General features: G+C 35.9%; 2 protein-coding genes and 1 pseudogene across 2 annotated transcripts in view; 1 reads left to right on the forward strand and 2 right to left on the reverse strand.

Moving 5' to 3' along the window:
- LOC107671005 (SRR1-like protein) overlaps positions 1 to 858 on the forward strand; it is a 3,815-nt pseudogene extending 2,957 nt beyond the window's left edge.
- Positions 859 to 1,416: 558 nt separating this feature from the next.
- Positions 1,417 to 8,847, reverse strand: LOC107671022 (clustered mitochondria protein homolog). The gene is made up of 10 exons (XM_016463850.1): positions 8,819 to 8,847; positions 8,182 to 8,335; positions 7,964 to 8,103; positions 5,776 to 5,856; positions 5,559 to 5,684; positions 5,355 to 5,464; positions 4,076 to 4,169; positions 3,871 to 3,996; positions 3,714 to 3,787; positions 1,417 to 2,075 (listed from the first exon to the last, which is right to left on the reverse strand). The coding sequence occupies exons 1-10, from the start codon at positions 8,840 to 8,842 to the stop codon at positions 1,592 to 1,594; spliced, it is 1,413 nt and encodes a 470-aa protein (XP_016319336.1). The 5' UTR covers positions 8,843 to 8,847; the 3' UTR covers positions 1,417 to 1,591.
- Positions 8,848 to 9,177: 330 nt separating this feature from the next.
- The window catches only part of LOC107670979 (clustered mitochondria protein homolog), a 17,906-nt gene continuing 3,915 nt past the window's right edge, over positions 9,178 to 23,168 (reverse strand). The window contains exons 2-18 of the mRNA XM_016463795.1: positions 22,941 to 23,166; positions 19,741 to 19,850; positions 19,380 to 19,551; positions 18,255 to 18,386; positions 16,712 to 16,866; positions 16,483 to 16,637; positions 15,675 to 15,797; positions 15,289 to 15,421; positions 14,770 to 14,862; positions 12,991 to 13,679; positions 11,950 to 12,023; positions 11,733 to 11,837; positions 10,549 to 10,649; positions 9,974 to 10,126; positions 9,829 to 9,891; positions 9,382 to 9,617; positions 9,178 to 9,298 (exon numbers count right to left, since the gene is read on the reverse strand). Of these exons, the coding sequence (XP_016319281.1) occupies positions 9,178 to 9,298; positions 9,382 to 9,617; positions 9,829 to 9,891; positions 9,974 to 10,126; positions 10,549 to 10,649; positions 11,733 to 11,837; positions 11,950 to 12,023; positions 12,991 to 13,679; positions 14,770 to 14,862; positions 15,289 to 15,421; positions 15,675 to 15,797; positions 16,483 to 16,637; positions 16,712 to 16,866; positions 18,255 to 18,386; positions 19,380 to 19,551; positions 19,741 to 19,850; positions 22,941 to 23,166 (2,841 nt within the window). The remainder of the gene's footprint in view (positions 9,299 to 9,381; positions 9,618 to 9,828; positions 9,892 to 9,973; positions 10,127 to 10,548; positions 10,650 to 11,732; positions 11,838 to 11,949; positions 12,024 to 12,990; positions 13,680 to 14,769; positions 14,863 to 15,288; positions 15,422 to 15,674; positions 15,798 to 16,482; positions 16,638 to 16,711; positions 16,867 to 18,254; positions 18,387 to 19,379; positions 19,552 to 19,740; positions 19,851 to 22,940; positions 23,167 to 23,168) is intronic.

Consider the following 23,168-nt stretch of genomic DNA (forward strand, 5'->3'; position numbering starts at 1 on the left):
AAGGGGGGGGGGGGGGGATAAAAAGCAAATCTGATATATTAATCAAATATATAACTCTCCTACAGTCTCGGTATTTACTATTTACTAGTATTTATGCTGCTGGAAAGGCAAAATTGTGTGTACGTTTAACCAACTTTGAGTCTTACTCATGATTACTGTTGAATTTTTGTTTTCTTAGGATGCTTCAGAGAGAGTTTGAGAGAGACTACAGCTTCCTTTCAAATGTATCCTTCACAGTTACAATTCATGCATGTTTATAAAGAATTTCAACATAACAAATGCAGAGAAATACCTGATATGACGTATAAAATCCTCATCTTGGAAACAAATGTCCTATTATGCAGTTACATTGCCATGTATGATACAAATGTTATTAAAAGAATTTCAACATAACAAATGCAGAGAAATACCTGATATGACGTATAAAATCCTCATCTTGGAAAATGTCCTATTATGCAGTTACATTGCCATGTATGATACAAATGTTATTTATTTTCTCGTTGAATATCTTGTTCTTTCGAGACTATTAATGTCACAAAAGTTGACCTCATACTGTTGGTGTCATATTGTAAATTTAGATTCTCACAGGTTTACATTTTTCCTCCATAAGGACTCGCAGGCCTTGACTAAGTGTTGTTTTAGGTGGCAAGTGTGTGTGACGAGACGTCTCTGCCCTGCTCACCGCGATTCCTGGATGTGTTCAGTGACACAGCGCTCATTCAGTTCCCTCTGGAAAACTGGAATAAACTCCCAGAATGCATGTGGACTGAGCCTTCAGAGCCACTGTACCAACACTGCCAAGATCTCGAGATCATCCAGAAAGAGAAAAGGAGCTGAAAATATCACTGCTTTAAAAATGCAACATTATTATTATTTTTGTTATATTTGGCTCGTTTATTTCCAGTTTCTTGTTGTATACATTGTTTTTTATTATAATAATAATAATCAAAATATTGTTTTGTCTTTTTTAATAGGAGTCTTGTTTTATTGGGACTTAAAGGTGAAGTGTTTATTTTTTTGTACAACTGTTGTCAACATACAGAGCTGGAGAAAGTATGGAAGCCTGTTTCTGCCACAGGATAAAAAAATAAAAGGTAACTGCAAGATTTAAATGCTTAATTATGAGATGTTAACTCAAAATTTTGAGTTAGAAACTTGCAATTGCAAGAAAAAGAGCCAAAATTGTGAGATAAAAAGTCAATTATAATTTATATTTTTAACTCTGTGGCAGAAACAAAAAATCGATACACTTTTTTTAAAGCAAACCAATATATAAAAAAAGTCCAAATTGCAAGAAAAAAGTCAGAATTGTTAAATAAAAAGCAGTTCTTTCTTTTTTCTAATTCCGTGATGAAAACAAGCTTGCATAAAAAAAGTTGGGGAAACTACAAAATGAAGAAAGTCGCATAACTGATGTTCACTCACAGAAATGAACCTTTATTTAGTCAAACATTTTAATGACTTCAAAACTTTGTCTTCAAGATATTGTCATTTTTTGGCTTCATCTTCTCTCTTGTGTTATTAAAAAAGACACTGAATTGAGATGGTCATGTGTCAAACACTGGATCAATCCCATCATACTGTATCTCACTCACTCTGTCTCAACCTGCTTCTCAGAATCACCTGAATCTTCCTTCACAACACACTCTTTTCCACTCACCACTGCTGATTCTGACTGTTCTTCATTTACTGATGTCATAATATTGCTTGACTTTGATTGGCTCTCAGTGGAGACACCGTTAGTGATGTTTGACTGTTGTTCCTCCTCCTCACTTTTGTTTTTTGTGGCACAATCTCCATTATGCAGATGGGACTCGATCTGGCCGTTTATTTTAGAGTGGTCTGGTTTCTCAGAAGAGTCAGTTTCCGATGACTGACTTTCTGCATTTGCGTCTGTGGCCTCTTGCGTCTGTTCCGCATTCGCTGTGGTCTCCTCAGTAACCTCTCCATTATTGGTCTGCAGCTCTGAAGCTTTGTTCTCATTGGTCGATTCAGAGTTCTCCAGTTTAGCCTTTTCCGCCTCTTCTGCTGCTTTCCTCTCTTTCAGCTTCTCTTTGAACTCCATCATTCTTGTGCTTAAGCAACAATAACAGTGATTTATTTAGCTTTTTCCATAAATTAAAAATGCACCATATACAGAATCAAAAATTCTGCAGAAACTGAATGCAAATTATTCACAAACTTTTACGCCTCCCCAGAAGTGTTTTTGCTGCTGTTGTTGTCGTCGTTGTTCATTTATTTTTTGTTTTACTTTATGACCTTCTTCAAAATGTAATTATAATAAGTAATAGGGCTGGGGTTTTTGACACAAATTTCACGATTCGATTCAATTCTCATTCACAAGCTTGCGATTCGATTACCGATTATTTTAGATATATATCAGGTACAGTACATACGAAATTTTCTCAAGGAAAAAAATCTCAAATAATGCTGTAAAATATACATGAGAGTCAGTTGGTACTACATTACTATAATATTGAAGGTTAAAATTTACTGATTTGTAGGCTAATATACAACTGCTAAAATTACACTTAAGTTTTTTAAATAAAGTTACAATTACATAATAATACTTCTACTTCAGTTCGGTTTTTTATATATATATATATATCTTGATGGATTTATTCAAACATAAATTAAACACTGAAGAACAGTAAAAATTATAATTAATATGTTATATGGTGCATATATTTATCAAAATGCCCCTCTATAGTTTATTTTTCTAGCTTACCAATGAATTTATGGTCACAGAATATGCCTTTTCTGAGGTAAATGTGACATTACGTAACACATTGTGTACAAGCCGTTATATTGACGTCTTTGCGCGGCTGAAACACTGATTGAGCGATTACATGACAGGATACGGCACTCTTTTCTTTTAACTTCACTTCGGATGTTTAGTCATGTTTATTTTGTGCTGAAACTGGTATTAATGTGGAGGAGATGATCAGTTCACGTGTGCCTCGCGCTGCCGCTTTTATTGAACTGAGGCGCGCCGCGCTACAGCAATCACTCCACATTAAACCGCGCCAAAACGGCATTTATTATTTAAATACGGCAATACAATGGACAGAATTTAAAATCTGAGACTTTGTTTCATATTAAACGTACCAAAGCACAATGTTTATTGCGATTTATTGGATGGGAGGTGCGCCTCAATGTTCCATCCATTAACTGAAATCAGGCTAGACTAATCGATTCTTGAGATTTATGAATCGATTAAAATCGAGATGTCAATATTTTTTACCCAGCCCTAATAAGTAATAATAGTAGTAACTCCCACTAACAAGCAAAAGATTTTATTTAAATACACAAGATTTTTATGGAAACACATTTTCCATTCCAAATTATGATTACCGTAATGCAGAAATAAATATCATGGTAGTATTTGTTGTTCTGTCTTTAATTTATGCTTATTTAAATAACACTGCATTTATGAAAATCGAATAAAAAAATACCAAAATAACGAAAGTGATGAGAAATAAAAATTTATGTATCTATTTATATTGCATTTGCCATTTTCAAACATGACAATACTTTAGAAATACTACAGGTAAAATGTTTTTTTTATATATTATTTCTATTTGTTATTTTAAATTAATGTAATGTATAATCATATATAAAGTAAACAATACATTAAGTTTCTTGGGATTCTTAATGTTCTGTGTTGACATGTTTCTGAATTTCACAGTGGTTAAATCCTGAAAGTCTCTTACCTGTATGAAGTCTTCAGTATGCCATTGACCAGAGCGAGCTGCTCCAGCGTGGTGTCCTGAGAGGGAACCAAACCCTGAAACACATCTCATGTTCAACAAAAACCTGCAAGTCTTCACATGTGGGCTCTATTAGTCAGCAGTTTCAAGTTGTGCTTACCTCAGGTGGTGCATCACAAAGCTCCGCGCCTCCCTGACGAATTGACCGTTCGACACGTACGGCCTGCTGGGTAATGTTCCTCAGGAAGTCAGAGCTGCATTTGGTTTGAGGATGATCTTCTCCGCACTGTTGCACCACATAAACACGCTTAGAACATTATCATTTATTCAAAGCAAAAATTCAACACACAAACGCTAAATCTGACCTTGCTCTGGAAGATGCTGTGAGCTTCTTTTTCATGATTCATGCCTCCTCTGTAGTCTCCAGCCACACACAGTCTCTGAGCCAGCAGATGGTGCCTGCCAAACAATCAAAAATGACCTCAAGCAACACACAGGTAAAATAATTATTCGTTTAGATGAGTTTGATTACTTTGGCTCTGATCCAAACCCTAATAAGCTGCCTCAGTGTCTAATTATGCAATCATCTTTAAGGTAACCAAAACTGAACTACGCGTAAACTCCCTTAATGGGCAGCAACTAATTATATATATTTTTATTTAATATGCTTTAATTTTAAACTATGCATTTGCAGACTGTTTATTTTTTTCTATTTTATTGTACATAATTGGTTGGGGTTTTTTTGTTAATGGGGGTAATAACGTTCCAGAATTTTAACTTGTGGCAAATACAAAATGAGAATCTAGGAGAAATAAAATCAAAAGTAAAATTTTGGATGCATTATGGATTTAGAATTAAATGGCATGAAAATAATGTCACAATGCAAACAAACAAACAAATAACTGGGCTACAAAGCATAAAAAAATACGGCACTAAAGTCTCTAATTAGATCTAATTAGATGGCACTCTTTTCTAACAATACTTTTCCAAAACTTGTGGCAAATAATGTTATCTGTGCATTTGTTATTCCATTAAAAAAAATTTATAAAGAAAAAAATCTACATACAGTGGGTACGGAAAGTATTCAGACCCCCTTCAATTTTTCACTCTTTGTTATATTGCAGCCATTTGCTAAAATCATTTAAGTTAATTTTTTTTCCTCATTAATGTACACACAGGAATACTTTCCGTACCCACTGTATACACATACACACACTGTATTTGGAGTATTATTAGTAGCATTCATTTTGAGTATTTTATATTACTGGTTTATTGTATGTAATTAAAACCATAAAAAATAATGTCAAATATTGCATTAAAAGGCCATTTCTAATTAGAATGCACTATTTTCTATCAGTCTTTTCAGTATTATATATTAATTTTTAAAACTGACAATTCCTTTCAGTTTTTTTGCATTATGGGACTGTCTTATTCGTTAAGGATATATGTGATCCTGCCATTTATTTTGACTAAAATTGGTTTTCAAATGGAAGTGGAAGCTTAAAAGTTGTCTATATAAGCAGCTCACTAGGGTTTGGAATGGAGCCATAGTGCTTGCAGTATCTAAGCAGGTTATTTAATGATTACTATGCATCTCCCTCTATTTTTTATTTTTTTGTTTATGGTTAAAGCATCTCGTCTTACATCAGAGCTGTCGTCAGGTCTGTGTCTCCTCTGAAGGAGCTGTTGAGTTTCAGTGCGGTCTGTAGATACTGTAATGCCTGCTCTCCCTGAAGAACCAATCCCAGAGAAGCCTGATGGAGAGAAAAAAACAGAGAAACATCATCATTAAAACCAATATTTCTATTTGGGGTCAGTCATAGCTTGATGATGCATGATGACGTTTACATCAATGACTGCAGTGTAAGGATGATCTGCTCCGTGAACCGTCAGCAGAAGAACTTTGGCACGATACAGGCAGCGCTGAGCCAGAGTGGTTTCGCCTCCAGCTAACAGATACACTGCCAACAACACCTGGAACAAAAGAAAGAAGTGCATCAGATAATGATCATCTCTGTGCATATGAAAAAGTAGGTCTGTTTGGTTTTGTGAGAGCGTGACTCACGTATTGCTGAATGGTGTTGGGATGATCGAAACCCAGAACCCTTTCGCTGATGACCACAACCCTCAGCTGCACGCTACGAGCCTACAGGAGACGAGAGAGACATTGAGGGGATAACAAACGAACAGGGAACATTCTTAGAACTTTAGCTATCATTCTGGATTGTTCAACAAATGTTCTTCCTGTAACAGTAATAGAATGTTTGTTCAAAGTTATTTGGTCTTTAATAACATTAAAACATTAGGACTAATTTGATGCATGGTTTTTGGAATGTTTTTTTCTGAAACATTTTAGTTGGACATTCATTTAATGCTTTTTTTAAACGTTACTACTTACTGCTTGTTTCAGAATGTTCAGAGAACATTCAAAAGTAACGCTCCCATCCCCTTAATGTTTTCTTTAACATTCACATAACAAAGAAAAACGTCTCGGTTACTTGTGTAACCCTCGTTCCCTGAAGGAGGGAACGGAGACGTTACGTCAGTCGTGACTGACGAATTGGGATCTCGCCCGAGAGCCCAATCACCTTCGAGTGTTAACTAAACACGTCTCAGGGACGCCGCCTGCCCTGGCGCTTCACGGGCTTGGCAGGGGCGGAGGCGGGCTGCGCCGGTTTCCTGCGGCCAGCTCCACGCTGCGGCCGTTGCTTTTTTTTAGAAAGGAAAAACACTCTTTTAGAGAGAGCGCTGAAGCGCCCAGGGGAGGTCGCGGCGGGACCGCAGAATGGAAGCTGCAGCTCGCCGAGGTTTCAGCAGCCTGGATGGCAACCCCCGCTGACACGCCGTAACACCAACGCCAGCTGTTTTTCAAAACACTCGCGGAGATTTGTCTTGTAGAAGGCTCGGCTCCGAAGTGAAAAGCTGATGTGCGTTTGCACGCGCTCTCCTTTTATACCCGCACTGCGGGGCGGGGTGCGCGTGGCGAAACACGCACGCCAACTGTCATTGGCTTGTTTAGTTAACACTCGAAGGTGATTGGGCTCTCGGGCGAGATCCCAATTCGTCAGTCACGACTGACGTAACGTCGAACGTGACTGACTGAAAGGGAACAAGGCTTTTAAACATTTTGAAAATAGTTCTTAGCTGACGAAAAATAGCTCTAGAGAGGAGCATTTTGCTAAATACAGTAGTCAACATTTGAAGGGGATCAAAAAAACGTTAATCAAAGTTGTCCTAAGACAAGAACGCATTTTGGTTTTAGGACAACTTTGATGAAAGGTTTTGCACTTCAAATGTTGACTACTCTATATGTCTTATATTGTATTATATATTAATTGTATTTCGATTTAACCTGTTGTCCTCATTATTTAATGTATGTTTGAATAAAAACAAGTTTTTATTACAGTTACTGTTTAAATGTTTATTTTTCAACAACAAATGAATAAATCATTAAAAATTTGACAAAAACTTGATTGTTTATTATTAAATCAATTTGATTAACTAATTTATTATTAAGTAAACGAATTTATTATTATTAAACTTCATTTTTGGTTTAGGTTTCAGTTTTTGGCTAAATGAGATTTTGGTTTCTGTGTTTCAGAAAAAAAATAAAAATTACGTATCACTATAAATTGTATCTTAAAAAGGGGTTCAGCAAAATGTGTTTATTTTATTGCGGTCAAACGATTAATCGCGATTAAGCGCATCCAAAATAAAAGTTTTTGTTTACATAATATATATGAGTGTACTGTGTATATTTATTATGTATATATAAATACACACTCATACAGTATATATTTTGAAAATATTTACATGTATATATTTAGATAATATATAAATATATTTAATATACAAATATACCATTTTCCTAAATATATACATGCATGTGTGTGTGTTTATATATACATAATAAATATACACAGTACACACACACATATATTATGTAAACAAACTTTTTTTTTGATGCGATTAATCGCGATTAATCGTTTGACAGCACTAGTTTATTTATAAACTTTATATAAAATATTATATTTATTATAAAAGGTATAGTTTGTATTCATCATATTTCTATGATTAAAAAAAATTAAAAATAATGTTTCCAAGAAATAAAAACTTGCTTGATTAACTCTAAAGCTTACTTGAATGTGAGCTGGCTGTGCCTTAATTTGACCTAAATGGTCCTATTATACAACAAGCTTTCTTTTAAGCCACTGGGCAGCAAGACACACCCTAGATAGTGCACACAAACACACCTCAGCAGGATGACCCTGTACATAGGCCACTTTTGCCAGCTGACTAAGACAATGGCAGGCTTCAGGGTGAAGGTCATCGCACACGCGACCGAAGAGGTACGTCGCTTCTTTCAGCTGCTCGTACGCCTGCTCCAGTAACCCTACAGAGAGAACAGGGTCAGGCGAGGCTGTTCACACTTCACACATGATTCGGTTACTGCACACTGGGCCGTGAATACCTTTCTGAAGACTGTTCTGAGCCACCTTGAACATCCGGGTGGCGTCGGTGGTTGTTGTGGTTATGTGCTTGACGACGGGCAGGATGTTGAGCACGTCTTCAGGAGAGATTGGCACTTTGTTACGGTTGTCAAGAATGTATTCTCTGAGACGGAGCTGCGGGACATTCACAAACAGACAGTTTCTCTATGACATAGGCAGGAGTGTCACAGCACAGACGCCCTACAAAATAGCAACAAAGATCTTCACATATGCACTGCTCTATAGCTGGTATCAAGGGAGGTCTGACCCTTTCTTGCGCACCAAAGCTGAATTTATTTGATCAAAAATACAGTAAATATTGCTTAATATTATTGCTATTTAAAATAACTATTTTTTTTTTATGTGAATACATTTGAAAATCTAATTTATTCCTGTGATGCAAAGCTGAATTTTCAGCATCATTACTCCAGTCTTCGGTGTCACCTAGTTTTAGTCAATTTTATTACATACGTCTTGCTTTGTGTTTCTAACTTGTTTAAAGTTAAACCTATGAGATTAACTTGCTAGCCTAGCATACACTATAAGCAAAATTATCGCATGCAAAAAAGTAATATTGTAGTCTTTCAAATTTAGCCATTGTTTGGTTCAACGCAATACCTGAATGCCAGTCTTCAAGCACATCTCTCTCAACACTTTACTGATTATTATCAATGTTGAAAACTCTTGTGCTGTTTTGTGCAAAGTGTGACATTTCATTTTTCAGGATTCTTTGAATTCAAAAGAACAATTTATTTAAAATATAAACGTTTTGTAACATTATAGATGTCTTTACTGTCACTTTTGATCAATGTAATGAATCCTTCTTAAAGAAAAGTATTAATTCCTTAAAAACATGTTTATCAAACATGCTTTTTCAATATATTTTGTTAAAGGATGCAATATATTTTGCTGAGATGTAATATTAAAATGATTATTTCATCTTATTTATTTATTTGTATAATTGGTGCTTTTCATTCCTAGTTACATGTACTAAAATAAGTCTGTACATTTCTTCTTTGTTGATAAATAGTAGGGCTGCACGATAAATCGCATGCGATATTTAATGCGTACTGCTCTACTAGATGGTCCACATTTGACCTGTAAAAAATATTACTTTATGAAGACAGAACTACAGACACATGTAAGGGTTAAAACATTTGGAGTGGATGATCTTGGCTCACCCTAGTCCTTCTTTAAATCTGTATGTTTCTTGAGCATCTTGACAGATCAGACTCCACAGTTCATTCCCGCTGAGTGCGGTCCATGCCGTGCTGTCGGCAGCCCCGCCCCCTCCGCGGCCACGCCTCCTGGAGCGCTTCTTAGACTCCTCCCCATTTGATGCAGAACTGAAGTGGGGAACCAGTAAGCAGCAGAGGAAATGACTCGCTGCTGCAGACAGGTTAGATGTTTCCACTCCCTGAGCAACACAAAAGACAGTTTCATTTTTTTGAATGAACAAATCCTTTAACTAAACATATTATCTTAACAGACTGACTGAAAAGAGTCATGCACACACACACACACTCTCACGCACACACACACACACAAACACACACTCTCTCTCTCACACACACTCACACACTATCTTTAATTTTTTTACACACTATTACTTTTGTGAAAAGAAATACCTGAATGTAGCCACTGAAGAACCGCTGAGCACAGCGCACAACAATCTCTGCAAACGCCAGCCTCTGAGAGAGATGGTAAGATATGATTAAGACGCTTCTTAAATGTAAAATCTCCCCCGATATAATGGATTTTAAAAGCATTTACCGTGATGTGTCTCAGTTGATCTTTGAGATCTGATTGGCTGATGGACAAGATCAGGTGACCCAGATAGCGGAGGTTTATGCCTTTCTGATGGAGGGCTTGTCGTAAAGAAGCACCATCCATGGGTATGTCAGTGCCGTGAATGCAGTCATTCATCTGAAAGTAAACATTAATTTGATCAAAATACAGTAAAAAAAAAAAAACTGTAATATTGTGAAATATTACTACTATTTTAGATAACTGTTTTCAAAGATGATCAAAGTTGAATTTTCAGCATCATTCCACCAGTCTTCAGTGTCACATGATCCTTCAGAAATCATTCTAATATGCTGATTTGCTGCTCTCAATGTTGAAAAGAGTTGTGCTGCTTCATATTTTTTTGGAAACTGTGATACATTTTATTTTTCAGGAATCTTTGCTGAACAGAAAGTTCAAAAGAATAGCATTTATGTGGAAAATATTGTGTAACATTATTAATGTCTATACTGTCACTTCTGATCAATTCAATGTGTCCTTGCGGAATAAAATTGTTTTTCTTTGGCCAAACGGAAGTGTATAATAACACAAAATACACTCACAAATTCTGGTATCCGGTCGTTTATGATAAACGATGCTGCTTCCTTCAATAATCTCTTCTGTAGCTCCACGGCGTCACTGTCTGAGCTGGGAAACTGCACACCTACTCGAAGAGACAGAAAACAATATTTAAGGTCTCAAAACAAAATCACCAATTATGGAAATTCTTATGTTTAGCAGTAAAGAAGCTAAACATAATGATTTCTGTTGAAGACGGACGTGATGATATTAGTTGTGCTCTGAAATCTAGTGAGCTGCCTACATAGACAGCATCTTATGGCTTAAGATGATGATGTTGGCTTTTAAGAAACGTTTCAGCCTAAATCTAAGGCAGCATCTTATGTATCCTACACGGAAAAGTCAACGTCATGTATTATGACAAACACAGTGAAATAACTTCAACATGTTGAAAATTGATTATAAATATTTTATTCAATACTGAAAGTATAATAAAAATAGTTCAGTTCCATTAAATAACTGAATATTCAACTCTCAATTATTTATATAATTTCAATATTCAATCATTCAAATAATTATAATTCAATATTATATGCATTTCTTCTCATAAGCACAGCAACATGTCAAGTCTCCCATGTTCTTCATATGTGACCCCGGACCCCAAAACCAGTCATAAGAGTCCATTTTTCAAAATTGAGATGCTGAATAAATAAGCTTTCCATTGATTTATGGTTTGTTAGGATTGGACAATATTTGGCTGAGATGCAACTATTTGAAAATCTGGAATCTGAGGGTGCAAAAAAATCAAAATATTGAGAAAATCGCCTTTAAAGTTGTCCAAATGAAGTTCTTAGCAATGCATATTACTAATCAAAAATTACATTTTGATACATTTACGGTTGGAAATTGACAAAATATCTTCATGGAACATGATCTTTACTTAATATTCTAATGATTTTTGGCATGAAAGAAAAATCTATCATTTCGACCCATACAATGTATTTTTGGCTATTGCTACAAATATACCCGTGCTACTTATGACTGCTTTTGTGCTCCAGGGTCACATATGAGCATTCAAAATGAGTCACTTATTAGGTTCCATTTCATAAGATACTGCCTAAATAGAGAGTATACAATAAGTAAACTCACTCAGGTTTGGAACAGAGCTTCTATGCAGTTTGTTTTAATGTATATTATTGTGTTGATTTGAGTATGAGCTTTTCCTGACCTGGGGAGTAGACATTAGGGTTGAAACGCATCTCGAAGATGATGTCACTGATGGATCCGACATCTTTGCAAGCTTTTCTGACTGCGTCTATGTTCCGAGAATCAGCTGACAACACACAAATAAACACATATGATTATTCCTGTTAAACAAATTGATCTCAGTCACACAGTCCATCATCCCATGACAGAACGTGAACACTTGCTTTTGTTCTTCTCACCAGATTTCATACACTCTTCCACCCCTCCGTTCTCCTCCATGTGAGCCTTCACTCGCTGCGAGAACTGAGCATGTCTGAAACATCAAGACAAATCGTCTTCATGTACACAGATTAACAAACATAAATATCCAGTTTAATATCCAAACGTTTATATATACAGAATGAGTTTGTGTGGAAAAACTGTCTTTCTGTGTGTTTGATTCATGCATTAATAATTGTTGCTTGTTCACGATATGATGCATTATGCACTGCTGCAATTAACATATAAATGTTTTTTTAATGAAAATAAAAATGTTGAATGTTATTTAGTTTTATTTTGTTTGAGCATCTCCACAAAGCAACAATGGCTTTCAATGTGAATTTGGGGGAGGGGCTACCAGTTAAATCGACCAATGGAAAGACTTGAGAAACTTAACAAAACTCAATGTGTCTGCAGCACTTAATACACAAATAATGTTAATTTTTATTAGCAAGAAAACTGATTCATTGTCAACATAGAAAGCAGTGTTACTTTAGTAACATTTATAAACTTTTATAGTTTAATATATATGATATAATATATATATATTATTAAACTATTATAGTTTATTAATATTTTGAATAAGCCTTTTTTTATACTATCAGTTTTCATATAAATTTTTACATTTTTAGTAATCGTGTTATTTTTATTAGTTTTTGTTTATTTTAAATATTATTATTTAGGTTTATTTCTTTTTAGTTTTAGTTCAGTTTTACTTTTTATTTCCAGTTAGTAAATTAATCTAAACGAAACTAAACAAAAATCTGAAATGTTAGAAAAGTTTTCCATCTAATGTTTACATTTTATTTCAGTTTTATTTCAATTAACAAAAAAAAATTAAAACTTTTGTTTTATAAAACGTTTATCATCAAAACGATAATAACACTGCTAGCAAGACAATAAATATTTTGTTGTAGCATTCTTACAAACCAACACTGGCTCAACCAATGCCGTGGATTTGGGGGCGTGGCTACCTGTGTGATTAACCAATGAAAACATTTGGGAAACCTGTTGAAACTCACTTGTGTTGAATGAACGCCTTCACTAGCTCCGGCCGTAACCGACACAAAACGTGAGGGTACTGTCTGGGAAAACTCCCTTCCGTTTCTGCTCCTCCTTCTCCATCTTCCACATGGAAGTTGGCATCAGCTGGCATAGTGCGATACACATCCAGCAGGTAATACCGACCATCGGCCCCCAGAATCCCCTGGGCATCTACAGAGGTGAAGAGGGGCAGCTGATGCCCGGTCAGCCCCAGAACCGCATGTCTTTGCAGAGAAAGAGCCTTTGCGGACTGAGCCACCAGCTCTAGGAGTTTCCGTCTCGATGGATTTTCCAGCGGCCCTGCACTGTAGCCGTATAAAAGACCATTGGGAACCTCAGCCTGCTCGGGACCCTGAATACCCGGGGCCAGGCCCTGCGCGGACAGCCGAACGCCGCGGTAGTCGGCCAGCGCGGTGGGGATGGTGTGCAGGTTTTGGAGGTCTCCGTCCAGGTCGCTGTAAGCCTGAACACATCGCAGCTCGTGGCGCTGAGCGGCTCTGTGACTCCGCTCTCCTCCCAGCGAATGGTCTCTGTGTGCCGGCATACTCATGAACACGCCGCCGCATAAGAACGCCGGGTCCTCGTGAGAACCGTTGACGGAGTCGACAAAACCATCGATCACCTTCTCTGCTGCCTGAGCAACAGCCCACACAAAAGCACTGTTCACCTGCAAGAACAAGCAATGAAAAGTAAGCAGTGTAAACTATGAAAACCATGGTTTTTCATGCATTGCAATGTAAGAAAAGGAACAATATCTCCTTCACCATGACAAATACCAAGACACAAGAGAGAAAACCTTTCTGCTCTTATCCCATACTTCCCTATCCTTAATAGAACAATTACAAAGTACATCATTATATAAAACGTGTCTTTCTATCTTGCTAATGTTAATGTAACTTGTTTATTTTATTTCCTTTTTTAAATATTAATAGAAAATTCATATTACATAATAGTACATTTTATTTCATTTTAAATCTTATTTTCATTACTACTGTTTTTGGGCGGGATCTCATGCTGTTTACCTGCACGAACAGACAAAGAATCATAAGAAGTGGTGTAAAAGCTACTTGGACACTATGGTTTTCCATGCAGTGCAATGCAATAATATAAAATACAAAAAAGTGCAATAAAATAAAAATGCAACGCATTTGTAATGCAATCCAATGAATAAACAAATCTAAAATAAAATAAAATATTAAGTACAATTAAATAAAAAATCTAATAAATATATAAAATAATTTTTTTTAAATATTTAGTGATGACAATTTAATGAATTGTTGAATCAGCTTTGAATCATTAAACTGAACCATGTGACCAAACTAATTCAATAAACGAAACTGGAGTTTTGAGTTTTGATCATGCTTAATACAGTATAAGAGACAAACAGCAATGTAGATGCTTGCTGAAAAAATAGCAAACTTTTGTGAAAATCTACACTGAGAACAGCTGTTACGCTACTGATGAATGTAGTTGAGTTAAACGGTACTGTTGAAATATTTAGATGTGTCTATGTGGTCTGTTTAGATTGTGTATACTTAATTATACTGTAAGGACAAAATAATCACCTTAGGTTAGACAACTGAAAAAAAACATCCCTATGGTGACATTCTCAAAGATAAAAATTCATAAATAAATTAATACAGTATGTGTTGTTTTAGAAGAAGGAAAAGAGTCTGGTTTAGTCTGTAGTAATAATAATGAGCTTTATATGGAAACAGCAGAAGTCCGCGGATATCTTGGCAAACGTGTGCTCAGACCTGCAGTAACGCTCGGTCCCTCTGAAGTCTCTCCTCCAGACTCCTCTGAGGAAGATCTCTGGCTGCTTGAAGTTCCTTATTCCAGTCAGGAGCCTAAAATACAAAGCAGAACATTTGAATGACATACACACACAGACAGGAAGGTGGACAAAGTGACAGACCAATGTGAATAGATAGGTACAGAGAAAGAATCTGAGATTTTTTCTTTTTTCTTTGAAAAGCAAGTCAAAAAGTACATTTTGGCTATTTAATTTATGCAATGCTGAAAAAATTGTCAAAATACATGGGGGAAAAAAATGTGAAAAACCGTATTCGGTATTTGGTCTTCGGCCCAGTGTTTCATTTTGTTCGGCTTCGGCCAAGAATTTTCATTTCGGTGCATCCCTAAACATTTTATTTTATATTATTTTCATTACTACAGTTTCTTTAGTGCTGACATGATGCATTTCTATGCTTCATTATTTATTACACAGTCATGTCAATAAAGAGATTTGTATTTGAGCACTGATCGGCGTTTACCTGTGCATTGAGGTCCTGGTCCAGACCCAGCCGGGCGCTGAAGCTGGGTTTGTGTGAGTGAAGTGAGGAGATGCCCAGCCAGCTGAGTGTGCGGTACGGAGTGGACAGTATCTCCTCAGCAGGCAGAGATGACCTGAATGAACAGAGACGCACAATGAACTATACTGACAAACGTGAGAGATATATGATGAGAGTGTGAGTGTGTGAGTGTGTGTGTGTGTGTGTGTGTGTGTGCGCGCGAGTGAGTGTGTGCGTGCGTTTGTGTGTGTGCGCGAGTGAGTGTGTGCGTGCGTGCGTGTGTGTGTGTGTGTGTGTGCGCGAGTGAGTGCGTGCGTGCGTGTGTGTGTGTGCGCGAGTGAGTGAGTGTGTGCGTGTGTGTGGGTCACCTGTGCCGCAGTGTGTTCAGGTTGTGCTTGAACTGTGGGCTGATGTGGGACAGCAGGTCGGTCAGACAGTGACACACTGGAGTCGACTGAGCAGGACGAGGGTCAAACACTTCGAGGGTCGACCTGAAACACAAAATACAGCTCAGTTTTTGAGTATATATATATATATATATACTGTATATATATTTATTTATTCACTTTTTAACGCCATGCCAGCATGGTTTTTGAGAAAAAATCTCTATCATTCTGTGAATTTAATATGCCACAAACAGTCCGTTATTTCAAAAATTACATTATTGGGTGAATCTCATGAAAACAACCCCATAAGTGAAGTAAAAAAAAAGGAAATAACAATAATATTTTGTACAAATAATATGCCATGTATACAGATATTTTCCTTTTTTTACATTTCAAAACATATATACGTGTTAAAACTAGACTTTTCTTTATGCAAAATCTAGTATATATTGTGTCATGTCTACTATATTTAAGAAATAGTATGTGAAACAGTATGCGAAATGCAGTGATCGACATTTTAGATAGTAGTAAGTTACATTTTTGTCACATGACCTTAATTCATCTTAAAAAAATGAATGGTTATTTTGCTTTTTTATTCCAGTTTTGTGTACATTGTAAGTTTTGAGTGTGCAATTAAATAGTGAGTCAAGGGACAGATTTTCAAAACTATTTCCAGTTCAAAATGAAGTTTGTTTTCAAAAATTCCAGTTTCTCCCACTGGAAAAGGCAGAAATACTAAGAGTGGTATGAGGGTAAGTGGTTCTGAATTTAGCAATACAGAGAGTCTTACCTGTTCATGTAAAATCCACGTGGGCAGGAAGTGATGTCACACTGCTTGCCCTCCAGAGTGTGGACACTGATGTACATGAAGTCACCTTGCAGCTTCCGGAAACCAGGGGGAGGGTTCCAACAGCTGAGTGACAGGTCCAGCAGGTAACTGGGAGCCTTTAGGAGAAGCAGTTTGAGAATGAAAAACAAAGCCAAATGCCTGAAGGTTTATTTGTGTGTATTTGACATACTTCACTGTGTGTGTTGGTGGGCAGCAGGGTCGTCAAAGGAGGAAGTTCTGAAACTCCAGGCAGAATGTAAGCTGGAGGGGGCTGGACTTCAGCAGACTGCTCTGTCTTACTATTGGCTCGTTTGTTCTTTGACGAGTGTAGAGTGGGAGGGGCTTCTAATACACACACAAAAAACACACAATCAGTCTCATTGCCATGGGCTTAAAAAATAATGAATGCATTTTAAATGATTTAGATGCAATACTGAATAAATGCACATTTATGTGCTTTATGATAACATTTGTGGACAAAGACAAAAGGTTTTCAAGATACTGGATCAGTGTTGTTACCGTTAACTAAAACTATTAAAAATAGTTTTCAGTCATTTAAATAAAGCTGACATAAAATATAAATATTAGATGAAAAACTTAAGACTTAAAAACCCTAAATGAAAACAAAGTGTCAAAAGATGAAGCACTAAAATTACTAAAACTAAAACTTAAATTAAAGCTATATAGAAATATGACAAATATCAAAAGCACATAAAAATTATTAAAACAAACTCAAATTAAAATAAACCTGAAAGTTAAAAAAAAGAAAGAAAAAAGTTAAAGATATTGGATCAGTATTGTTACTGTTAACTAAAAGAAAAACTACTAAATTTTAATAAAATAAAAATAAAAAGTGACAATATGATTATTAAAACAAACTAAAAATTTAAATAAAAAAACTGAAAATATTAAAAATAAAAAAGTAGTATATAAATAAAGAAATAATATATAAATATATATAATATTCCTATGCAAAGCATGCTGGGAACTAATCCACTGGCCAGGTTTCAAAGCTACCAATTAAAAAATAATACTACTAATAATAATAACGTAGAAATCTGAGTTACAATATTAAGTTGATATAATGAGCAACATAATTTCAGTTGTGGTCAGAATTATTGGCACCCTTGGTAAATATGATCAAAGAAGGCTGTGAAAATAAATCTGCATTGTTAATCAGAAAATAGTTGAGTCTCGGGGTCAGAAAACCTAAAAAAAAAATTTTTTTTTTACATTTTCAAACAGCACCTACACCACATGTTGTTTGGGAGGGTTTCAAGAAAAAAAATCAAGAAAAGAAAATGCTCTCATCCAAAATGAGCTGTTTAGCAACAAACACTTAAGATGGGTTTGGTGCACACAGGGATATAAAGTACCCCATGTGTACAATGAAATATACTGCTGTATTTTTTATGTTGTGGGCCTATATTTCTGCTGGAGGTCCTGGACATCTTGTTTAGACACACGGCATCTTTGATTCTATCAAATACCAACAGATAAAAAATCAATAAGTGACTGACTCTGTTAGAAATCTTATAATGGGCCATGTTTGGATCTTCCAACCGGACAATAATCCAAAAAATTATGTGAATTTTTTAAATAAAAGATCAAAATGATTAACAATGCAGATTTATTTTCACAGCCTTCTTTGATCATATTTACCAAGGGTGCCAATAATTCTGACCACGACTGTATATCAACAGAACTCAACTGCATTAGAGTGTATTTCTTACCAGCCGTTTGGGTGAGTGTGTTCAGTACAGCGGGAGATCGGCCCTCCATCAAGGCATCTTGGGGTCTGACAGCTTTCAGCATCTCCTGCACTCGTGCCAGATGAGCCTGTGCCGATCGAGGCGAGTACGGCTCTATAACACACACAAGAACACTTCATCTCATCATACCAAAATCAGGCTTTTTCCCCAGCTCTATTGATCTGCTGAATTTCAAGGCGTCTCATCTTGTAAAACTATGATTTATCCAGTGAGCAATAAGATCTATTCTATCATTTATTTTCCCACACTGCTCATAATGAGTGCCATGTGACTCACTTGGCTCAGAGAAAGGATTCATTAGTTTGCCATCAAACGATTTGCAATGAAATCAAGAAGCTGCAAAACCAGTATAGCAAAACCCCACTGATCCCTGTGGAAATTATCGCTAAAACCAGCTTAAACTGGTTGCTGCATTTTGGAACATGGTGGCTGGTTTCTAGCTGGTTCAAGTTGGTTGACCAGCCTAACCTTGCTAGGTTGTAGACCACCTTTGACTCGCAACAAACCAGTTACCAGCTGGTCATTCTCGCTTCAGGTGGTCAAACTGGTTTTGGATCGGGGGAACTGGTCAAGATGGACTATCAGCTGAAGGGGGATGGTCTGGCTGAGCCAGGAGAACATCTTGGACCAGCAATAAACCACATGGTTCCCACACTTTCTAGTGCATTTCCATGAGTTTTCCATGACCTTTCCAGTGGTTTATTATTCTTAGCTAGAATCTAAATATTGGATCAGTGTTGTTATTGTTAATTAAAAGTAAAACTATTAAAAATGATTCTTGTTAACTGAAATAAAATAAAAAAGGCTAATAAAAAATATAAATATAAAATAAAATAAGAACTTAAACTTGGCAGTTAAAAAGTAAAACTGAAATTAAAATGAATTAAAGCTTTATAAAAAGCTAAAAAAAAAAAAAGTTAAAAATAAAAACAAAGTAATAAAATAAAACATACTAAATTTTGTCAGTTCAAAACTTATAGTAATCAGGATTTCCCACCAAATATCCTCATATCCATGCATAATATATTTAAGTCTTTTACAAACGCACAAAAGTAAACGTCCCAAATGGAAGGTCTTTCTGTTTACCTTCCACTAGACGGAGAGTGACTCCAGCTTTGAAGCCCTTGACGTCCTGGAGCTCCGTCATGGGGTCGAGGGTCACACCTGAAAGGGCCAGAGTGACAGACGTGCGCGGTGCCACCTCCTCTCGGCCCAGAAGGGTCACGATGGCATCCTGGACCAGCCAGAATCCATGGACCTGCAAAGCAAACATTATCAGTATAGAAGACACAATCCTAGCATTAATGGATGACATGTGCTTTGCATCTTTTGATGTTCTGTTGACAGACATATTTGAACATTTTTGCATTGCTGATCAAATCACAAATCAGACTACTAAGTGTGAGGTTACACTTGATTCGTGGATGTTAATTGGACTAGAGCTCACCTGCAGCTCGAAGGGTTCGACACCCGCACCCTGAATCTTCACTGGAAACGATCCATCATCATCTTTTTTGCTTCCAGTAGCTTTTTTCCCATTGGCTGAACATGAGACATCTGCGGAGTGAAGGGGGTCAAATATGAGCTCAAAAATGTGCTTCAAGCCAAAACAGGAGTTACATAAGAGAGTTAGGAAATCTGTCCAAATGTCACGAAAGAAATGGAGGAAAAAGCGGTTTTCCATCCCAGAATCCATTAACACAATATTACCATGGTACTACCATGTCTTTTTAGGCATGCTGCCCTGGCATTACAATATTTTAGGGATATGTACAAAAATAAATAAATAAATAAAACGTATTAACTTCTGTCACAGTGCAAAAAAACTACGTTTTAAAGCTGTAAAATATCTTAACATCCTTAAAACAAGATTACACCGGAATTTCATTTTAACAAAAAACTTTAGTTTTACTAAAAAATATATATAAAATAAAATAAAAACGTACACATTTTTGTCACAGTGCAATAAACAACATTTTAAAAGCATTTGTTTTCTCTCTCTCTGTTTTTATCTTTTCTTCTTGTTTTAAGTATTTTGTAGTTTTTGAGTAAACAAATTGGGGAAAAATTGCCAATAAGGTAAGAAAAATTGAATCTTAACAGATTTAACAGATTTTAAGTTTTTATTTTATTTTATTTATTTTTGTAAAAAACTTTAGCTTGTTTTACTAAAAAATACAAAAAAGGAAATAAAATAAAACATACAAACTTTTGTCACAGTGCAATAAACTTATTTTTTTATTTATTGACTGATTTTATTTTAAAATAAGATACAATTAATTGGGAAGCACAACTGTATTTAAAAAAAGTAAGTCACTAAGTAAGTATAGTAAAGTTTTTTTAAATCCTCTGTTTTTATATTTTCTTCTTAATTTAAGTAGTTTTAAGTAATTAATTTAAGTTTTTTGTAAACAATGGGGGGGGGTTCCTACCAATAAGGTAGGAACATTTTTAAATAATACAATAAAATGAAAAAAATTATTCAAAGATTTTGTATTAGATATTTATATATTAGTCTACAAAACAAATTTTAAGCATTAAATGCTTTAGATTTAATAGGTTAATGAGAAACAAATTCAGTCACGTGTCCAAACGATTGACTGGTAGGGTATATCAGAGCACCACAGTATTACCATCTGATTGTGGTACCGCCAAAAGACTATTATAAGGGTCAGATGGATGTGACTGAAATCACATAAACCCTCACAGATGTTTTCATCTGACTTCCATTAGAGCCACAGATCTGAGTCTCTCTTGTTGGACTTGTAGGCAAGTCTAAGATCTCGAATAACAGCAAGATTCGGCTTGATACGGCATGAGCTTGTCCAGACATCTTCCAAACTTCCCCCTGGCTAATGAGAGCGGAGAACAGGCGCTGGATGAGTGGCTATTACTAGAACTAATACACTCACTGACGGCAGATACTTCTCCGAGACTCGCTGGACATTAGCAAGAAAAACTCTGAAAATTCTCTCACACAAACATCAAACACGACCAACAAAAAACAGCTTTCAGGATGAGATGCATCATCGCTCTTCAGCACAAAGACTATTGTTCATGGGTCATGTGTACTTTATAGGTCACAGTAAACATAAAATGTAACCTTTTGTAAAACCACATTTCATCTGTGGTTAAGAAGAAATGTGTTTAATGATAGTAAAATGTGTTAAATGGAACTGGGTGTGCTTTTTTACCATTATCCATAAATGAAAAAAATATTTAATAAACAAGACAGTGTGGTTGAGGCATGTGTAGAATTTTATGAATGATGGGCATTTCGATTAATCTGTGTGCTGAAGTCTGTCACTCGATTTTAAGATAACAACAAGAGTCATTTACAGTAGCAGATGCTTGGACAATTCACCTGGAATAACCTGAGATGGAATATCATGATCAAGTGCATGAAAGATTTCCAGAACTGGAAATATTGTCATAAATATAGTTCTGTACCACACCCTGTGCTTGTTTATTAAACTTTTAGCTAGTTCGATTGATCTTCCAGCAATTTTTTTTTTAGAAAAATAAAATATATAACATTTAACAATATTTTCAAAACTTCAGTAAATATAAGAAATTACGCTTATGATTTTTTTTCTCATTACCCAAATACATAAATTCAATCATTTAATTTCAATGATAGTATTTGTACTGCCAAAATAAATCCTAAATGAATCATTCAAATTACTGTGATGTGGAAAAATAAAATGTCTAACAAATATATAAGAAATTTGACATCATTTAAAAAATATCAGTAATTATAAAATGTAAAAAAATTGTCCTGAGAATAATGTGGCAATGCAAAAAATCTTAATGGTCCTAAAATAATCTTGCATAACACAATGCATTTGTACTAAATAAGTAAGTCACATAATAATAATAAAATTTCAGTTTTCATAAAGTTAGGTAAATTGTGCATGCAATTATCCTGAAAACCCCCCCTCCCCGCAAAATAAATAATTAATTATAATAATTAAATAATTTTTTTTAATTTTAATTTACTTTTTTTTTTTTTACTAAAAAATAAGCACAGAAAATGTGAACTGCAGATTCCAATCTATTCTCAAAAAAGATCAATCCATGCAGAACTCCAGCCTTTCAGTTTCAAAGGGTGATCTGAAAAGTTTAGGGGGTACATTAGTGCACGAGTGTTGATTATCAGCAGAAAAGTGGTTTAAAAGTAGCATATACATTTAGGAGGGCACACATCACCCCTCAACAGCGAGTGCCTCGAGAGGGACGCGATCATGACAAGCTGAGAGACAGGAATGTCTGCGAGTCTGGCCTGATGCCATGAGGAATCTCACAGATCTGCCTCCTCAGTGTAACACGTGTGTTCGGAAGAGCAGGAAAGAACCACAGAAGTGAATGAGTAGACAGACGAATACACCAGGAGGTCAAAGGTGAAGTTAGCTATTTGTGAACGCTTCGTTCTAAAGTGCAGCACCATAAATAGGCTATAACTCCAGCTTCATGTGTTTGTGTGTTACTGCACATTGACGCATGCATGAGTTCAGCTTCTCACTGTGTGCATCAAACTTTTCACACAAACACCAAAAGAGCGCTTGATCCAAAGCAATGAGAAACCATCAGGAAGAAGTTGAGAGAGAGGGAGGAGACTGGAATGAATCAGAGCAACTCAACTCTTACCCATAGTTCTCTTCTCTCCGTTTCCTTTCTTCGCCGTGTCCCTCATTTCCGCTCTGGTTTCTCTCTCTGTGGCCGCAGGTTTGCTCTTTGATTCGGGACGCAGTGTGTTCGGAGAGCTGTCAGGTGTGACTGAAACAACACCTCTTTTTAGTTTTTCATTCCTTTCCCTCGGCCGACCACTCCCTGCTGGCAGAGCTTCTTCTCCTCCCACTCTCTCTCTCCCACTCT

The sequence above is a fragment of the Sinocyclocheilus anshuiensis genome, unplaced genomic scaffold, assembly GCF_001515605.1.
Source record: "Sinocyclocheilus anshuiensis isolate Anshui unplaced genomic scaffold, SAMN03320099.WGS_v1.1 scaffold332, whole genome shotgun sequence".
NCBI classification, from domain to species: Eukaryota; Metazoa; Chordata; class Actinopteri; order Cypriniformes; family Cyprinidae; genus Sinocyclocheilus; species Sinocyclocheilus anshuiensis.

Coding starts and splice junctions, on each gene's coding strand:
- LOC107671022 (XM_016463850.1), bottom strand. CDS start 8,842: ATGTGCTTGAAGACTGGCATTCAG. Junction 8,104..8,181: donor TCAGAACAGTCTTCAGAAAG/GTATTCACGGCC, acceptor TTCTCTCTGTAG/GGTTACTGGAGCAGGCGTAC. Junction 3,997..4,075: donor ACAGCATCTTCCAGAGCAAG/GTCAGATTTAGC, acceptor GTGGTGCAACAG/TGCGGAGAAGATCATCCTCA.